We start from the raw sequence: 20,222 nt of genomic DNA on the forward strand, positions 1-20,222 counted from the left end.
GGTTTAACATGAAAAGGCTTCAGTGTGCAGTTATAAAGTATTTCTCTGTGCTTTAAAGTCATATGGGTGTTCAAGTTTGATTCTGCAGATTCACCAAGTTAATATCACAGAATGATATTTAAACCTGCTTCATGGTCATAAAGTATGAAAGATGACAGTGAAAACCAGAAAGGTTCATTAGGCCTTGAATTACATACAAATTACACGAATACTGACATTTACATGACCTGTTTTCCCTCTCAGCTGTCTAAAGCCTAACAGTACCTCCTAATAACATCATTAATTAATCATTAAACAGAGCCTGGACCTGGTTATTAAGCAGAAAATGAATGGAAGGATTCATTAATTAAAAAATGCATAATGAAGGTCCACATCTGGATTTTAAATAACATCAGAGGTGTGGAACATTTCAAAAACATTCAATTCACATCATATTATTGTCCTGTGATGGGAGACACAGTGTTCTCTGTTTAAGCTGCTGCATTTTCTATTAATCTCTCTAAAACAAAAGTTACCGCATGAAAGAGCGACTCAGCTACATAAACATATATGCAAACAAAACTGTGTACAACTGTATATTTTACTTGTAAATATAGTATAGTTACTTTTAGGTTTATTTTTCCATCATCGCTAATAAAGTTTTCTCTCTTCACCTTTTATTCTTCTATTTTAAAGCCTTTCTCTAAAAAAACTCTGTAACACAAAGTTAGGGTTAAAAACAAAGTGCTTAATATTTTCAAAAAGACAATAAACGTATTTAAATAAACATTTTTAACAAACACAAGCAGAAAATGTTAGTAATAATAATGAATAAGAGCAGATCAGGGCAGGAAGCTTCAGAATGCAGGTTTAGAGATCTGTCGTTCCTAATACTTTTGTTTATACATTTTCAGTGAGAGTAATATAAAGTCACTACAACTGCATCTCATTGCGCAATCCTGTATAAGGACAATGACACTCAACCATGGGACAATAGAGAATGTGTAAAGGAAATTTGTCCAATGAACACTGAGGTTACAGTTTCTTGTTTTAACCTTTATTTAAGCTTGTACTACTTTAACAACTCACCTTTAAAGACTTCACAGCTGTGTGTCAGTGAGTCCTGCTGCAGATGTAGATGCTGCTCCGAGGAAACATGAACACAGGACATGGACAGAGACAGAGACAGGAGACGTGACTGAGTTGCAGTTGTAGGAGCATGTGAATTTGACCCATTGTGATTAACACTGATTAATTCATCCACACCTCCATCAAACAAGCAAGAAATAAATAAGATAAAACACATTCCTTTATACACATGTCTTGGTCTGACTCTATATGTCTGATCCCGCATGATTTTAGCTGCTAAATAGCAACGACTTTGCTGATCTGTTAGCAAACGAGTGTCAATATAATCTGATTTAAATCCTGTTTAGGAAACACATTTGAGAAGTGGTTGATTCTGGTGAGACACAGTGAAGCCTGTCATATAATGTTGTTTATTTTCGAAAAATAATTAAAGAATTTTTAATGCATTCTGGGAAGTAGCCTATACATTAAAGACCCCATCCAATAAAAATCAAGTTCTTAAAGCTCCATATTTTCCTCTTTTCCTGTGTTTTTTCTGAAGTGTTGATCCATAAGAAGATATATTTGTGGTTTTAAGAACCAAAAACCATCTCAGTGTAGTTTTACATCTCCTCTCTCAGGCTTCTCTCTGGAGATCTAGTAACAACAGGTCGGTGAGCCAATCAGAAGAGAGGAGGCTCTGAGCCTCTAGGGATCTAGAACTACCACCTCACAGACTATGACAGACCACCAAAATCTAATCAGTTCATCATTGAGTCCTAGTGGATATGTGCCAAATTTGTGCCAAGAAGTTCACTCAAAGCGTTACTAAGATATCAAGTTCATGAGAATGAGACGTGTGGTACATACTGAACCACAGTCTGTTCATGCAACATTACTACAACAGTAGCACTCCAAAATGTAGGATCCTAATCTAGGTGGCTGGATTGAATGTGAGTTTCTGTGCTAGAAAAACGCCATCGTTTTGAGACTGCACGTCACCGTGGCAACTGCAGGAATCAAACTCCCGCTGCACCACAAGGCACAACTCTAACAGATCCTGTCTGATAGGAGAGAACTCTGAGATTAGAAAATCTTCATGCACAGAAAGTTAAATCTTGATCAGCCAATCAGACGACTGCTAAGCTCCCTCTCTGTGATCTCAGGTGCAGCTCTTGTTGATCACATTACAGCTGACATGAACTCTGCACAGGTCCAGGTCCAGACCGTGACATTAGGCTTCACAGTATCAGAGCTCGCTCTAAACTGTGTCAATAAACAATCAAATTTAGGTGCATCAGTCCTAATCCAATCACTGCTGTGAGAGTCTGGCATCACGCCTAGATCGGGTCTGATGCTTCAGGATGTGGAGCTGAGGAACAGGAAGCAGCTATGATATAATGACTGACCTGGAAGTCAATGCAAACTGATTCAAAGTCACAAAGGAAATATTGGATTCCAGGACTCAGGTTAGGGTCAGGGATGAGGGATCAGGTTTAGTTAAGGGGATACTGTCTTTACTTGACCCAGAATCTACTCCTGAACACCGGTGTCTGATGCTGGCCAAGTGACAATGAGACCAGGTCAGACCAGATCGGCTGCAGGTGAACTGATTCCCTCTGCTGTCTTCGGCCTTTTAGCCACAACTAGATGACAACACTGGAAGATTATCCATCAGTAAAATGTAAATTTTACAGTGTAACGTTAAAGTTATTACTGATTATAATCAGTTTATTGGTCAAATTATTTAAGATCCATATTTTCCTCTTCTCTCGTGTTTTTTCTGAAGTGTTGATCCATAAGAAGATATATTTTTGGTTTTAAGAACCAAAAACCATCTCAGTGTAGTTTTAAATCTCCTCTCTCAGGCTTCTCTCTGGAGCTCTAGTAACAACAGGTCAGTGAGCCAATTAGAAGAGAGGAGGCTCTGAGCCTCTCTTCTGATTGGCCGACTGTTTTCTGAGTGATCCAATAAAAATATAGCAGATTTCAGGTAAACACTCAGAGAAACCAAATCCTGCAAGGTTGGATGGTGGGTCCAGGAGGGCGGGGCTTTGTTGACTGCTTTGTTGTGATATCACAAAGTTCCAGACGTCCTCACAGCTGGTTTTACCTTAATACTATATGGACCTTTAAGGGTTTCCTTTGCGATGTTATACCTTTATTATCAGTAGTTATCAAAGCCTCTCCACCAAACTCCTACTGTCTACTGTCAAAGGTTAAAAAACGTTAAAAATCACATGGTTCAGGCTGAAGAGCGTTGTGAAGCAGCAGAGCTCCTGCTGAAGAAAAACAGTCTGCAGCAAACAAATACACTGAGCTATTCAGAGGTTTTAATCATGACAATAATCGTCCAATGTCAAATAACATGAGATAAATATCAGACAAAAAATAAATACAACACTCACAATATGAAAAAACAATGAAATCTCACAAAAATAGAAAGTAGATGTACATGTTTTTAAAGGCTCCAGTGTTTTTACAGTAGAAATCAACCTCTGGATTCACACAGATGTTCATAAAGATAGAAGAGGGGTCTTATTAAAGCCTTAATATAAACTCAGTGACCACTTTATTAGGAACCCTCCCAGAACAGCTGGATGCATTACACTGTAGGGGTGTACCCTAATAAAGTGAACACTAAGTGTATCTAAGACAAAATGACCAACAGACCTGGAGAAATTAATTTCTTACGAATATATTATTTCATGTATATTTGTTACTAACCATAGTTCACTGTTTGTCAGTGTTTTCAGTCTGAGTGCTGCACCTGTAAGCACACCCAACAGTGATGTCACACTGGACTACAACCTGTACATCTCAGCAGTAGGTAAGAGGTTAAAGGTACTCTGTGGAGTTTTTGACCACTAGTAGCAACATTTATAGGAGAGGGTCCCTGTTTCGTTTTCAGTTTGTGCCAGTGACACACAGACCTGCAAGGAAATTAGGAATGCACCAAAAAAAAAAAGCAGTGAAGAAGAAAGTAAACATGAACATGTCATTTTAAAAACATTGTCTCAATAACTTTGATTTGTTATATTTCTGTTTAAACACATTACGGACACAGCTCAGGATTTTCCTTCAGAGGATAATAAATGGCTTCTTTCCATCCAGCTGCTCCAGATGTTTCTGCCTTTCACAGCTGGACTCAGTGTCTTTATTAAAAGAGAAATTAAAAGGAAAGTTCCACATTTCGGGGGCATTTTCATATCCTCTCTCTCTCTCTTACTCTCTGCCTGAATATGAATAAGAATATTTTCCAAAATGCTGAACTGTTCCTTTAAGATTTTCCTTTGGTATTGTTGTGAGTCAGTCACTTCGTATCCATCACCACTTGATGAAGATGAGGACGGCGAGTGCTGCGTATCCAAGGATAAGGAAGAGCACTTTGAGGAGCCGGTCTTGTTTGTCATCCAGCTCTCGGGACAGGATCTCAAAGAAGGTGACAAACAGGAAGGTGCCAGCAGCGAGTCCCTGCAGCACCACCGACACCACGCTGCCCGCCAGAGTCTGAGCCGACTCAATGCCCATTCCCACGACCATGCCCAGCGGAATCATCATGCTGACCGTGACGCCCAGCTTGACGGCGTCCTTCATGCCAAGCGAGGCTTTCGCCACGCTCACCCCGAGGGCAACAGCAGCCAGGGTCTCATGCACGGCCACGCCCAGGAAGAGGCCGCCCAGCTTGGCTCCGTCCTCCTGCAGACCGAGCGCCAGGCCCTCAAACACCGAGTGAGCTGACAGAGCCAGGACCAGGCTGGCCAGCCGCAGAGGCCCCGCCCCCGCCAGCTCAGCTGGGCTGAAATGTCCGTGTTGGTGTCCATGGGTGCAGTGACCGCTGCCGCTGCCCGGCGAGCCCCGCGCTGAGGAGATGAAGGGTGTGTCGTACTCTGAGTCGCTGCCAGCCTCAGACCCGCCGGCATTGAAGGTCTCAAGGTTGATGAAGGAGGGTTTCTCCTTCCTGAAGGTGAGGACGGTCTGCTCCACGAACACGGTGAGGAAGAACCCGAGCATCATCATCGTCTCAGCCAGAGGATAATCACTGCTGATCTGCAGCTGCTTGAAGACGTCGCCCACCTGAGGACAGGACACACAGACACACAGGATAAGCCACAACTCATTATTATTCTTATCATTAATCTGATCATTATTAAAAATTTATACCAGGTTCCCAGGGCGAAATCTTTAAATGTTTTCTTGTTCAGAGCACAGACTGTGAATGGTAAATAAAGGGGGACGTTTCTGTCTCTGTGACAACAGGTTTCTAAAGCTCAGAGTGAGCTGCCACACCGTTGTCATCTTGGTAGTGACTAACTCCGCCCCCTACTACCAGCTAATCCAAAAATGGTCAAAGAGGAGGGGCGTGTGTGGAGTTGAGACTTCGATGCATGATGGTTTGTGACAAACATACGCTCACCCCCCTGTCACTCAAAGAGGCCACACCCTCAATTCTCCATGACCTTAATAAAATTAATAAAAAACAGGTGAGTTATATAAACAGTCGTCATGAAAGAGGAGATTAGCTCTAGAGACCAAAACCGTTTTTGTACCAGGCTGTAAACATGTTTATTTCTGCTGTGAAGTTGGACATTTTAACATGGGAGTCTATGGAGACTGACTCACTGTTGGAGCCAGACTCTAGTGGTCATTAGAGGAACTACTTTTGGTTCTTCAGTGCTGGCTTCATGTGTCAGCCTCGGAGGTTGATGCTTGATACACACCGATACTTTACTGGTACCTCCTAATACATGTATGTTTGGTTTTTTAACAGTATTGTACAGGACAGTCACCAAACGTGTCAATAGCTTAAAAGACATGTTATACAAATACATAAAGTCAACCCATTTTTAACAGTAAAATATTGTAAGTTAACATTTCCCCTGTTTGATGTTATTTCCTGTTGGTTGGTTTTGGATTTTCTTTCATTAAAAACATCCAAAAGAAGCACAAAAGTGTGGAGTTTTCCACAATTTGAAACAGTCAGAACATCTCACAACATCTCCCTATGTGTACGACATTACGACATGATAAACACGGTGGGATATTAAAGTCCAGCTGCAGTGTGTGTGTGTTACCTTGTCTCTGACGGCGGGCAGCAGAGCGTTGAAGCATGTTGCGAGGAATACGCCTCCTCCGAACGAGTTGCAGAGAGACAGAGCTCTCCTATACCTGTGTGCCTTGTCATAGTCCACCAGCAGGAGCCGTACTGGGACCAGGATGCCAGCCAGCATGAGGCCAAACAATCCCAGCAGGCCGAGCAGCTTCGCCACCAGGATCCTCATCCTGAAGCAGCAAACACTCCGCAGACACTAAAGTGAAGACAGCATCCTCACGCACACACCTCCACTCTGGTGCGTCCACTGGACTCTACTGCTTCTACTGCAGGAGACACACACATAGACAGAGGCTGTTTTACAGAGCAGGAAAGTGAAGACCAAAGCAGACTTAACCAGTCCACCTTGATTCTCCACCTGAGGACTGTACTGTGACACTGTGAGGAAATGAAATCCAATACCAGTGAGTAAAGAATCAGGGTCTGTCATAGTGATTCAAAAACACAGTCAGTCACAGTCAAAAACACAGTCAGTCTAACTATTAAGTTAGAGCTGGATATCAAACCTAGACACTGTAAAATGTATCTGTAGCATTAACTCTTTAAAAGTATTGAAGGTCTGATTTCCTGGTGTAATTGAGGTAACTTCATTTAGGAACAATTCTTTATTTAAGCATTTTGAAATACACTACGCCACCAGTGGGATGCTGTGGTGTCAGTGGTGCTGCATGAAGTGTGTTTTGGTCTTTGGTGTATTCATTTCAGGCGTGTGCACAAATATGGGGGTGTCTGGGCACAGGATACAGCAGCAGCCACAAGTGATCATCACTGTGTGGGACAATGGTAGAAGATAAGACGTATAATGCAGCAAATAAAGATTCATAAAATCAGACCCAGTCAGACACACACATCTGTGACAGTGAATTTCTTTATACAAGTAACAAGTAGCTAAACACGTCACATAAATATAGTACAGTGAAAAGTACGAACTACTTTTACTCTGAAATGTGGCATGAAAAGAAAAACTAAAGTAGAGCTGCACGTAAATGCAGGTAGATAGTGTTTGACACATTAAATAACTAAATGATAATTATAGTTAAATAAAACGCTCCACCCTCACGTTTTGAACCGGTTGTAATGTTAAACACTTTAAAACTTCGTCGTTACCGAGATAAAGCTACAAACCCGTTGTTTGTTTGACTGTTATGGTCCGTTTTTAACGTTAAGTTCACGTCACCGCTACAGGAAACATCAACCACTTCAAAATAAAACATTATCACGCTTCATAATTATTTACATATAAACTTTTTGACTTCCTTTTTGCCACATTTCTTCGCTTTTTATGATACATTTCTTTAGCAAGTGTATCTTCACCTTTTCATTTTTGATTAAAAAACATTCTAATAGTTCACGTTGAAAATAAAATTCCCCCTATTTCCGCTCCTGGTCCTGGCTAACAGCGACTAACTTGACTGCTAAACGTTCTTAGCTTCCCTGCAGCTAAATGTGACGCTAAAACCTAAACTCTCCGGTCATAAAGAAAAGCAGCTGTCCACATTTGTGTTGTTCAGGATAAACAACTCAACGGCTCAACTCAACATAACAACATTATACCACAAACATGAGTCATATAAGAGGTGTTTACCTGTCCGAGCCTCTGTCCGAGCCTCTGCAGGTGCATGAAGATACTTCCGCGGTGACATCACGCACTCCCTGCGCACTGAGTGGTGGGTTTCCTGATGACGATGGTTAGCTGTTAGTCATCCTTGGAGCTTTACAAAAAATATATGATATAGGCTATAAAATCGAGATCTCGTTCATTCAGGAAAATAGAGGATTCTTTAAAGACGTTCCCCGGAAGTCTAAAATAATTATCTGGATAATACAGAAAAAAAGCAGAATTCCATTTTTTTTTTACAGAAAAATTAACTGATCCCTGTGAAAGCATCAGCTACACCGTGACCACCACCCTTTTGTTAACATTTTTGTAAGGTCTGAATCAGTTTAATATTTTCCTCTGCAAAATCTGTATTGTCAAAATAAAATATTCAAGTACTTTTCAGTTGTTGAAAAGTAGAAACAAAATTAGCCCAAGTAGCTTTGTTTGCCTAATAAAGCAAAATAAGATGATTTCATTTATTTCTCCAGGAATGTGGATGTAGATCACGTGTATTCATTTGTTCTTTCAATGTGACAAAAACTGACATTGTCTTGATCTAAATTCTTTTTCAGAACCACCAACAGTACTAACCATTTTAATCTGATGTATTACTATAACACGAATAACAAATCTCTAGATTGTTATTGGGAAATGTTTTATTCATTTACATTAGGTTTTAAGTTCCCAACCCTCATCTCTTTTCTCCATAGTTTAACTCGCTGTCTAATTTCTTTGTTCATTAATTATAAAATAAAGCAACAGGTTTTTAAATATTACATAGTGATTTTATTTATTCAAATTCTTTATGTTTACATATGTTGCTTGGAGGAAGCCGGACATGATGCTTACAACTGATTTTCCTGGAAGTTTCTACCATCTCCACGCAGGTTCTCTGGAACTTAGAGAGACCATCAGGTTCTTGGTCTCCTCCCTTCGCCCTGATGTCTAAGTTAGTCCAGGTCCAGCTCTAGAAGAGTCCTGCTCATGTTCAGACTTCTTGGGATACTTCAATGGAGCAGAAATGTTTTTGAGCCTCGACACAATCCTGTCTCTGAGTTCTGCAGCAGCTCCTTCCTCCTCACGGTGTGATCTGTGTTGTCAGCTGTGAGACCTTATATAGACAGGTGTGTGTCCAATCAGCTGACTTTACCACTGGTGGACTCCAGTCAGGGTATAGAAACATCTCAGAGATGATCCAGAGAAATGGAGGAACCTGAGTCACAGTTAAGTGTCTGAATACTTGTGTCTGTGAGATTTCACTTTTTAATACATTTGCAAACATTTCTAACATGCCATCATCATTATTATATATGTGTTTATATTTAATTGAAATAGTTATCTGTTTTCTTCCCTCTGTGAATTTAAAGCTGCCGCCCAGGAAGATAAAGCACGACACATTTGATTGACAGGAGTGAAAAGTCATCAGACAGGAAGTGTAAAATGTTGAGATGCTCTTTTTAATTTCCAAACTGTGTTTAAACAGCTCTGTCTCCGCATAGCTCCATGTCACCTGCCACACACAGGATTAGCACGCACACACACACACACACACACACACACACACACACACACACACACACACACACACACACACACACACACACGAGAAGGTACTGGACCAAACGTTGCATTTAAAGTTACACTGTGTAGTTTTTAGAAAGAAAAAAAAAAAAAGAAGACATTTCAAGCTGTTTTAACCTGCTTCACTACAGCTGTTTAACATCTGGGACCATGATGCTATCAGAGCACGACTTATTAGAATTAATCTGTGTTTGATATCAAAGTGTTCTTCCTAAAAACTACACAGCGCTGCAGAAAGTGGGTGTAGTTTTTGGTGGCGTGGCTCCTGAATCTCTCTCTCATGCAGGAATTATTCAGTGATGGAAAAAACAAAAAACTTCCTTTTAGTCCTTCGAGTTATAATGATCCAAATCAGAAAGAAAAAAGGGCAGACGGTCTGTTCGTCTCCTCCACACACACACCTGTACAACCTGAAACACAGAGGAAACACAAAAGATCAACCACCGCTGAAATAAAACCGGAAACAAGACAACGGAGGAGAAAAGTCAAAATAAAAAGGAACAGACTGCATCAAAATGTGCTGATGTCAAAGTCTGTTTATAACCTGTGAGGCTGAAGAATATCAGGCCAGGTAACAGCTTTATTGTAGAGACTTTATTTCTACTATTTTGTCTTTTATTTGAGTCCTTCCCATTTCCTGACCTCCTGTTTACAAGGAAATCTCCACACTTCCTCCATGTTTACCTGTTGTCTTGATAAATATTGTATAATGTTCATTTCCACAGCAGTGATCCATCAGTACAACAACTAAGTCACCAACAGTTTCTGCTCTCTAACAGAAATTCACAATTAAAAAAAGAGGAAGTTGTAGAGATGAAATGTTTAATGTTGTTAAACACAAATTGTTCTAAGTTAAAAACAGTAAAATAATTATATTTAAAAAGTTCAGCATTTTCCTCTTCTTCTGTGTTTTATTTGATCCATCAGAAGATATATTTGTGGTTTAAGAACCAAAAACCATCTCAATGTAGTTTTACATCTCCTCTCAGGCTTCTCTCTGGAGCTCTAGTACCAACAGGTCACTGAGCCAATCAGAAGAGAGGAGGCTCTGAGCTTATCTTCTGAATGGCTCACTGTTTTCTGAGTGATCTGATAAAAAATATAGCATATTTCAGATAAACACTCAGAGAAACCAAATCCTACAAAGTTGGATGGTGGGTTCAGGTGGGCAGGGCTTGGTGACTGCTTTGTTGTGACATCACAAAGTCCTGACAGCTGGTTTTAAGGCTCAGTTTCTGAATACAGGCTGTGTGCATTTCTCTGTGGACTGAGACTTTGATACTTTCACAGTATTAATAAAGAACATAGACCTGATCTATAATCAAACAACACATGGGCATCTACCTTTAGACTGTAAGGACCTTTAATTTCACAATAAATGCACAGCCCTAGCCGATTGTCTTAGTTTTTACTTGTTTTTAATTGGCGTTTTAACATTTTGTGATATGTTTTAATTAACTGTTTCTTATCGTTTCTATTGTTACTGTATAAATATATCTATTATTTTTCTTTTTCCTTTTTTCTTTTACGGCTGCAAACTAAATGTTCTCTGTGGGAGGGTAAAGACAAGGATCAGGCGTCTCTGATCTGTCACCAGGTGAATGTCAGACTTCTCACCTGGACAAACTGACCTGAGAACAGTGACTTTACCGTGTTGGGACCCACAGTCTTCAGTGAGTATTTACCATATCTGATGTCACTGCTGCTCCTCGTTTCCGGCGCTTGGCGTTCGGTTGCGGATTTGACTCCTCAGCTGTTCGATAAGTTCGGGGTTCTGCTGCTGCATCTGCTGAGCGAACTGCTGACCTCTGCAACACAAACAGCAACAACACCTGTAAACATCAACCGCCAAAACAACACCGTCTCCCAGCTCCACAAGCCTGCTGGGAAACACGTCTATTCTGATCACCATTACACTTTGATTCAATACGTACGCCTGGATCAGTCCTGATAAATCTCCTGCTCCAGCAGCTCCGGGGGCTGTAGCCCTGGGGGCTGCACCTGCACCTTCACCTGCACCTGCACCAGCACCAGCACCTGGACCTGGACCTGGACCTGGACCTGCACCTGCACCTGCACCCAATCCTCCTCCCAATCCTCCACCTCCCCCCATCCCACCGTATGCTCCGGACATCATCCCTGACATCCTGGAAGAGAACAAGTGGACAGGAAGTCAACTTTAAGAAACCAGAAAAGAAAACAATGACTGAAGGAGCGAATAAACTCGACTTACAGCTGCTGAACCTGAGGATTGTTCATCAGAGACGACGCCTGCAGAGACAGAGACACAAATCAAGATTAACAACAAATGAGCACTGAGCTGAAACTCACTGTAAAGCTCAGTGAAGCTGAGAGGAGCAGCAAGTTCAGATGATGATGCCTCTGCCACGGAGGTTATGAATTTACTCATCTGTTTGCCTGTCTGCAGGATTACACAAAAACGACTGAACTGATTTGCACCAGACTGGATGGAGGGATGGGTATTTTTAATCACTTTCCTTAACATTGTCTGTCGGGATATTTTTTACATTTTCATCAATTTCTCAGAAATTAAATGACCGGATCTTAATGCAAAATATTCATGGTGTTGATCTATGAGTTTGTACGAGTCAGTGCAGATTCAGATAATAACCTGGATCTCACACTTGTGTAGGACTGTAGGTTCATCACCATCACAGATACCTTCCACACTGACACATTTCATACAGTAGTATTATTAAAATATTTATTATAGCCACTCTAACTGTAACAACTGAAAGAAAAAAAAAGACATAAAGAAGAAGATCTAGAACTGCAGTCTGACAATGATCCACTGCTTGGTTTATGTGCTGTGCTCTCTGGTAACACCACATGTGACAGTGATAGATGTTTGGGTTGATGAAGATAGTCCGTGTGAATGTGTTCTATCTGAAGAAGAGAGAAATGAGCTGAAACAGAGTCTGAGGTCTCACCATGTTCATGAAGCCGGGGTTACTGAGCAAACCGGCCAGGTCGACTCCGCCCATCCCTGCCGTCTGAGAGAGGAGACAGAGGAAGAGTGAACACAAACCCAGCTCAGAGTCTCTGCTCAGAAAAGCGTATGTGGTCTGTTCTTACTGGACTGGAGGTCTCCATCTTCTCCTCAGCGATCTTCAGGTTGGTTTTGTAGGTGTCATTGTCGGGGTCGAGCTCCAGAGCTTTTTTGTAGTAACTCGCTGCTTCTGTGTGTTTGTTCAGGCTGGCCAGAGCCAAACTGAAACACAACAACAGGAAACATGTCAGTGACAAGGACTGCGACAGTATCTGTAAAAATTCAAATCAATGAATCAGTAGTTGAAAACACCTCCGTGCTGTTTCTTCAAACCAAGTTTCATTTTTCATAATCTAATGCTCAGAGTTTGGTTTGTAGATGTTTGATAGTTTTATATCGTTAAACACTGACAGCTACCAAAAGGTTGAGGTATGTGTGGATGTGTCGAGTAAGAAATAAATATGAAACCAGAAAAAAAAAAAAAAGCTTTTCTGGAGAAAAGATTGAATCACTGAGTTTTCTTGCAGGTTTCTGCTCTGCTGAATCTCTCTCTCTCTTGCTCTCTCTACTCTTGCTCAGAAACACATTGACTGCGGCGGCTTCAGAATGTGTAGGTTTTCAATTCAGCAAGATTTAGCCTCTCGCCTATTTTTCACATGACGTGTCTCCCAGCAAAAACAGAAAGAGAAAAGACCAGTTGATGTCATAGTGACATCATTGCAGCAACATCACCTCCCACTATAATTTCTCTGTCTAGACCGAATCTGAATATGATACATATGAATATAAATATATTTTCTAACCATTGTAGCAGTTGCATGTGGAGATAGTGACATTTTAGTGATGTTTTCTGTCAAAAATAAATCAGAAATGAACTTAGAACGAAAAAAAATCCATCATTCAGTAACCTGCAAACTCTATGTAGAGAGAGAGAGCTGCAGCAGCTCAATGACGCAGCCATCACACACGCAACACAGGCAGTGGGATCTTGGAGACAAGCAGCTTTTCTTACCCCATCCTTCCGTAGGCTTTGCTGTAGTTTGGGTCGATGCTGATGGCCTGTTCACAGTCCTGCACTGCTCCAGCATAGTTCCCCAGTTTACTGTATGCTGCAGCCCTGCACAGGAAAAAACAACACCTCAACTTAATGGTCAACTATTTTGATAATAGATAAACTGTTTTATGTTGGTCCCAGTTTATCCAGTGTCTTTGATGTTTAATTTTCTCTTTCACTGAACTGAATCTCTGACAAAAAAGACATTTAAAGATTCATCTGTGGGAAATGATGAGCGGCTTTTCTCAGTATTGTCTGACATTTTATACACAATACAATTCAGAAAATAATAAAATGGATAATATAAATAATTGTTAGTTGCAGCCCTATACATAATTCAACCGTGGGCAACACAGGAACCATAACGTCTCCTCAGAGACAGAAAATACAGCTCATTTCCAGCTGATATGAACATGTGATCTGTTTAAATCCATCAGGATATTTTACAATTTGAATGTGACCGAATCAACAAAACAAGATGGAGAAATTTGTTCATTTGTGATATTTTACTGTTGAAGTTTTAAGCATCTGAAACTGTTTAAGATCTGATCTCCATCATGCCTTTGTGAAGCCCGTCACCACACTGACCTGTTGCAGTAGTAGACGGCGTTCTGAGGGTTGAGGGCGATGGCCTTTGAGTAAAACTCAACAGCCGCTCCAAAGTTCTCCACCTTCATTTGGTCATTACCTGAAGACCAGACGAAACAAAACACATGAACTCGTTACTGGAAAATAAAATGGAGAGAAGAAACCACCAATCAGCTGTGTGGACACTGTGGACCTCCTCTTCCTCCTCGTCTTACCATCGGTTTTCAGCCTCTCGGCCTCGGCTCTCTGTTCCTCACTGACGGAGTTTGGGGTGGAGTTGTTGTTGACCTGTGACTCAGCTGGATGCTGGGATAGACACAAACACTGAGTCAGACACATCCAGGAGAATGAGCAACGACAGCACCACTGCATCAGATGATGACATCATTTCACAACACACTAGAACAGTCCTCATTCTTCTGTTACAGGCGAACTCCACCTATTTCACACGTCAGAGTCGGCTCAGCTGTTCATATAACATCTGTATCACCAACATGCAGGACCTGACAACAGGCTGTTTCTGTACCTTGGCTGTGGCTGAGGCAAAGATTTCTGGTAACGTCATGGGGACGGCGAGGCTCTGGTCATCGGTCGACACCTCGAACGCCGTCTCCAAACACTGAACAGCCACTGCAGAATAAGGTCATTTTAACAGGGAGGAAAGACACAAAGTAAGATAATCAAGAAGAAGAAGAACTGATTCATCTGTAAAATCAATGTAAAAATTCCAAACACTTGATTATTCTTAAGTGGTGTCTGCATTCTAGAATCATACATCTTATTTACATTTTGTTTGAAAAATAACTTTTTGTTAAAACTAAGGGTGGCAGCAGGATCACAAACAATATCACAACTCAGTATAAAATAAACAGACATTTATTTTTTAAACATCAGGTCAGGTTTGTGCAGTAGTCAACCACAATCCTGTAATTTTTGAAGACAAAAAAAATCATCACAGAATCATTACATTTTTAACCATTAACATCTTGATTTAAAGCAGCAATTTATATATTTTTTTGTCAGCAGCAGATGGTGGTGATTGCCTCCTGACAAGAGCCTCAGTCATCATTGTCTTTATAAGACAAGAGGTTATAATACGTCCTCTGAGCAGCTACGTCTTCAGGACAGACTGGAGGTTGCAGCGATGAGACAGACTGGGGCTAGCTGGTTAGCATGCTAACTTCAGTAGAAGAAAAGCTGTGATAGAGACAAGAGTTAACATTGGTGTGTTTCCACCTCTAGAGACAGCTGTTGGTGAGTACAGGAATGAAGATTGATGCTGAACTCACAATGTTTCCTCTAGACTGGTAAGTAAACAGCTGCTGATGCTAACGTTAGCTATGTAGAAATAGCAAAAACTTATAAATGACTCCTTTAAAACCTTTTTCATAACTCAATAATGTGAAGATTCAGGAAGTTAACGACCTGTAACCTTAACTGTTAAGAATCATATCAGTTTTAGTATGTTCATGTTTCAGACATACATCATAAACAAGGAAACAGTACTAACAGCTCAACTTCCCTGCATTCAAGCACTGGTTATCCTACGCTACACAGATGCACGTGTTAAACGGTTGTTACTGTTATTGTTTTTTTAGAAGTCGATGTGTGCACATTCGCTGTGCTGCTGCCAAACTGCTGAAAGTAGCTTAAACCTGGGTTTAGTTTCACCCACAAGCAGAACCCTAACTTAGCTCCAGGAGCTTGTCCCCAAAGGAGAACCAACAACATTATGTTCAGTTCCTGTCACAGGATAGAACCGTTCCGCCAACTCAAACCGGATCGCAGGACTGGCTGTTTTGGTCATGTATCCCCACATCAGCTCTGACTCACCCTCCAGACTCTCCTGGGCCCCTGAGGACAGATTCCCTGACTGGAGCTGATCGTGAAGGAACTGGATGATGGAGAAGGCGAGACGCTTGTTGTCTGTCATGGTGACGGAGGCTCAGACCTCTCTGTGTTCACTGAGGGAGGGAGACCCTGAAACAGCAACAAGAGGAAGAACTGGTTGTTATTTAGCTAGTATATACCATGATAAATGTCTGATAAACACATTATTACTCATGTCAGAATCAGAATAAGCTTTATTGTCCAAATGTTTATGTGTACAAAAGGATCTGAAAAAAATTATATAAAAAACAGATACAAACTATAAATTCTAGTTTTACATGGTTGTTATTGTTGTTTGCTGTTATTACGACTGACTCACGGTTCATGGGACTGATGTCATTTCAGACTGAATCTCACTGCTGTTTCTGTCAGTTTAACTGGCTCCCGTTAGCATTAGCCTGGAGAATATTCTGCCAGCTCAGACTCACTGTAACTGCCTAAGCACCGCTAAAAGCAGCCAGCTAGCAGTCGCTGTGTTTGATCATGAATCAGGGTGAAACTGAACTGCCGACTTGCTGATAACAAGCGGACAACTAACTAACTGTGGGTCCGAGATGACATTTGAAACCGCAGCTGCTCACTGTGAAGAGGTTACTTGAACTCTTACTCATTTTAAATGAACAAAGGTTCATTTTTAGCTTAGCCTGCTAGCATGCCAACAAAACAGCAAATGCACAGCGCACGCTCCAATTACGTTTGTATACCGTCACTTGGAAAATAAAGTTTTTACGAAACTCCAGCCAAAATCCTGACAGTTAAACGCTTCCACGCATATCAGCCACGGGAAGTGAGTGTCACAAAGACATTTAGTAGAAATCGCGACACGCTCATATCTTGTAAGGAAATTCGGCAGATAGTTGACTCATAGGGTGGGAACACTTTCTGATTTAAGCCAGTCACGACCAACGGTCACTAATGTAGGTGTTTTAACAACAGGCAACCCCCCCAGCTAAAAGCTGCAATTGAATAAATATAAATGTTACTTGGTCCATACAACTTATGCCGAATTAAAGATTGGTTCATAATAGTTTATTGTACGTTGTGACTTGTGTTCTAATGGACGCATGGTTCTACTCAGAATCAAAACCGTGTTCTATATCCAGAGTTTTGGAAGGAGCTTGGCGTGACGTGTTCTGCCAGCCACAGCGGCATGATGCTAACGGCTAGCTAGCTCCAATATCACTTTCCGTTGACTGCAACGATGTTGCCATCTACAATAAACTGTCAGGCTGCCAGATCTAACGGCAAAACACGGTAACGTTTTTCCTACCAGCTGTCTTTCCGGTGTGGATTATCCCGGTAACGGAGAGTTGACGTTAGCTCCGCTGCTTCGAGTGGTCGTAGCCGCCTGCTAGCCAATTAGCTTGTCGCGGAGTTATGTCGTCATGTGAAGGCGTCGTTGTGGTGTGCTTTGCTATGATAGACCGGAATACCGGAAATGTGGCAAACTCACTTTCAGAATAAAGTAGTAAAAACTTCAAACTAATATACTAGCATAAACATTTAGTCCAAATTAAAATACCAAACTGTTAGTTCAGCAAAACAGTGCTAAATAGTGTCTTACACTGTATTATTGTAGTAAAATTTTGAAGGACTCCCATTTAATGCTACTATATACTTCTTCTCCACTATTTTGCAGGGCAAAATATTATACTTTTTTACTTACGCTGCTCAAAAAACCTAAAGGAACACTTAAATCACACATCGGATCTTGATGAAAGAATTACTCAAGTTGAAAAATCTTTACTGATGTACATTGTATAATTTGTTGAGAACAAAATGATGTAACAACTGTCAATGGAAACCAAAATCATCAATCCACTGATGGCTGGATTCACAATCACACTGAAAATCAATGAAAAAAATAGAAGTCACAGGCTGATCAAACTAGCGTGAATTTCATCACAGCAAGTCATAATGTGACTCAGTAGTGTGTATGGCTCACGCATGGCTGTATGACTCCCTACAATGTCTGGGCATGCTCCTGATGAGTTGGCGAATGGTGTCCCTTGGATCCTCTCCCAGACCTGGATCAAGGCATCAGTGAGCTCCTGGACAGAATGTGGCAGTACTTGGCAGCGGCAGATTGCACCGATGCATAACGTCCTATAGGTGCTCAATTGGATTTAGTTCAGGGGAACATGTGGGTCAGTCAATGGCATCAGTGCCTTCATCATCCAGGAACTGTCTATACACTCTGGCCACATGAGGCCTGGCGTTGTCCTGCACCAGGAGGATCCCAGGGCCCACTGCACCAGCGTCAGGTCTGACAATCAAGGATTTCATCCCGGTACCCAACAGCAGTCAGGGTACTGCTGGCTGTGACATGGAGGTCTGTGCGGCCCTCCAAGGATCTGCCTCCCCAGACCATCACTGACCCACCATCAAACCGGTCATGCTGGATGATGTTACAGGCAGCATAACATTCACCACGTTATCTCCAGACTCTTTCACGCCTGTCACATGTGCTCAGGGTGAACCTGCTCTCATCTGTGACGAGAACGAGGCACCAATGGCAGACCTGACAATTCTGGTGTTCTCTGGTGAATTCAAATCTAGCTGCATGGTGCTGGGCTGTGAGCACAGCTACCACTATAGGATGTCAGACCCTCATGCCACCCTCATGGAGTCTGATTCTGACACTTTGGTCAGAAAAATGTACACCAGTAGCCTGCTGGAGGTCATGTTGTAGGGCTCTGGCAGTGCTCCTCCTGTTCCTCCATGCACAAAGGAGCAGGTACCAGTCCTGCTGCTGGGTTGATGCCCTTCTACGGCCCTGTCCAGCTCTCCTCGTGGAGTCTCCTGGTATCTCCTCCATGCTCTTGAGACTGTGCTGGGAGACACAGCAAACCTTCTTGTCACCATACATATGGATGTGCCATCCTGGAGGAGCTGGACTACCTGTGCAACCTGATTGGGCTGCAGGTACCACCTCATGCTACCAGTAGTGACAAGGACACCAACAAAACACAAAACTAGGGAAGAACCGGTCACTAAGGATAAGAAGAGAATGTCTTTTGCCACCACATGCAAAACTCTTTCCTTTTTGGGGGTTGTCTTGCTTTTGCCTCTTCATTGCACTTGTTGTTACTTTCATTTGCACCAAAGCAGGTGAAACTGATTTACAATCACTTGTGCTTCCTAAATGGACAGATTGATATCCCTGAAGTTTAACTGACTTGGTGTTATACTCTGATGATTTAGTGTTCCCTTCATTTTTTGGAGCAGTGTACATTTATTTGGTAGCATTAGTTACTAGCTACTTTTTAGAATTTAACAAAATGTTGAAGTTAAGTCCACACAAATGTGTTTCTGAAAATTTGCTTGTTTAGCAGTTCATTTCTCTTTCTCTAAAACAATATACCTAAAGATGATTAAAACTCCAAAGTAAATTGTTACACACTGATTTATTAGACACTGTTAAGTTATTATTAAAAAGAGACCACTGACACAGACAGTTTATATCTGTTTATTCAGCACAAATCACTTAAAGCCATATTCATAAGAAGCAAGCAACATTATCTGGTAGCACTTGCTTTGCATATAGGAAACATGAACCCACATATAGAACCATTTTCATGACAGCAACTTCAAGTTTATCTAATTAAGATACAAAATAAGTTTCAGGGGGTTAAAAGCTGTTTTAGTAATTAAGAATGATAACTGATCACTAATATTTTACATAGATTAAGACGATTTCATAATAACTCAACTAGTAGTTCCTTGTCTTTAAAGCGGCATTAATCAATGTCTTCATATTAGAAACAGGTCATGTGAGACTGTGATTGAAAATTAATCAGTTGTAGTGATGCACTCACTGAGAATCTGCAGCTTCACTGAGCTTTTTAGCCTCTTTAGCTCCTAGTTTTGGTGATTAATTAATTAATTGAATTCTATTTAATTAATTAATTAATTAATTAATTAATTTAAACTCAGTTAAAAAGATGGAAGAAACAAAGACAAGAAATAAAATAATGACACCCCAACAAACCAAAGAAAATGCAAAGACATCATCATTATGTACAGTATATCATCTTTGCTTGATGATTTATAAAACATCATCTGATCTCTGGTTGTACCAGAGTCCAGAAGCCCTGAGAGAAAACATATTAACTGATGTGTGCACAAGCTTCATGCTCGTCTTAATATCAGACATATACCTCTGAGCACAATAATGAAACTCTATCAGGTCGTATATGAATAATTCTCCCAGCTTCCACAGCAGAAGACGAGTAACACTATCTATCAGAGTGACTTTGACAGTCGCCACCACATCTTGTGGTGACAGTCAGATAAACTGATATCAACTTCACTGACGTTCAGGTTTCAGAACGTCATC

The 20,222-nt window shown here is 41.2% G+C and overlaps 2 protein-coding genes across 2 annotated transcripts; both read right to left on the reverse strand.

Annotated features, from left to right (window-relative positions):
• Nucleotides 1-3,363: 3,363 nt before the first annotated feature.
• On the reverse strand, nucleotides 3,364-7,832 carry LOC111671607 (zinc transporter ZIP3). The gene is made up of 3 exons (XM_023428732.2): nucleotides 7,746-7,832; nucleotides 6,123-6,426; nucleotides 3,364-5,124 (listed from the first exon to the last, which is right to left on the reverse strand). Exons 2-3 carry the CDS (start codon nucleotides 6,327-6,329, stop codon nucleotides 4,375-4,377), a joined length of 957 nt encoding a protein of 318 aa, XP_023284500.1. The 5' UTR covers nucleotides 6,330-6,426; nucleotides 7,746-7,832; the 3' UTR covers nucleotides 3,364-4,374.
• Nucleotides 7,833-9,196: 1,364 nt separating this feature from the next.
• Nucleotides 9,197-17,269, reverse strand: sgta (small glutamine rich tetratricopeptide repeat co-chaperone alpha). The gene is made up of 12 exons (XM_023429004.2): nucleotides 17,154-17,269; nucleotides 15,827-15,973; nucleotides 14,520-14,623; nucleotides 14,209-14,299; nucleotides 13,994-14,093; nucleotides 13,364-13,468; nucleotides 12,438-12,573; nucleotides 12,293-12,355; nucleotides 11,575-11,612; nucleotides 11,276-11,488; nucleotides 11,027-11,149; nucleotides 9,197-9,751 (listed from the first exon to the last, which is right to left on the reverse strand). Exons 2-11 carry the CDS (start codon nucleotides 15,924-15,926, stop codon nucleotides 11,038-11,040), a joined length of 1,062 nt encoding a protein of 353 aa, XP_023284772.1. The 5' UTR covers nucleotides 15,927-15,973; nucleotides 17,154-17,269; the 3' UTR covers nucleotides 9,197-9,751; nucleotides 11,027-11,037.
• Nucleotides 17,270-20,222: the final 2,953 nt, after the last annotated feature.

Source organism: Seriola lalandi, unplaced genomic scaffold (genome assembly GCF_002814215.2).
Source record: "Seriola lalandi dorsalis isolate HSWRI2012SDOR001 ecotype SW California unplaced genomic scaffold, Sedor1 jcf7180002054885, whole genome shotgun sequence".
Taxonomy (NCBI): domain Eukaryota; kingdom Metazoa; phylum Chordata; class Actinopteri; order Carangiformes; family Carangidae; genus Seriola; species Seriola lalandi.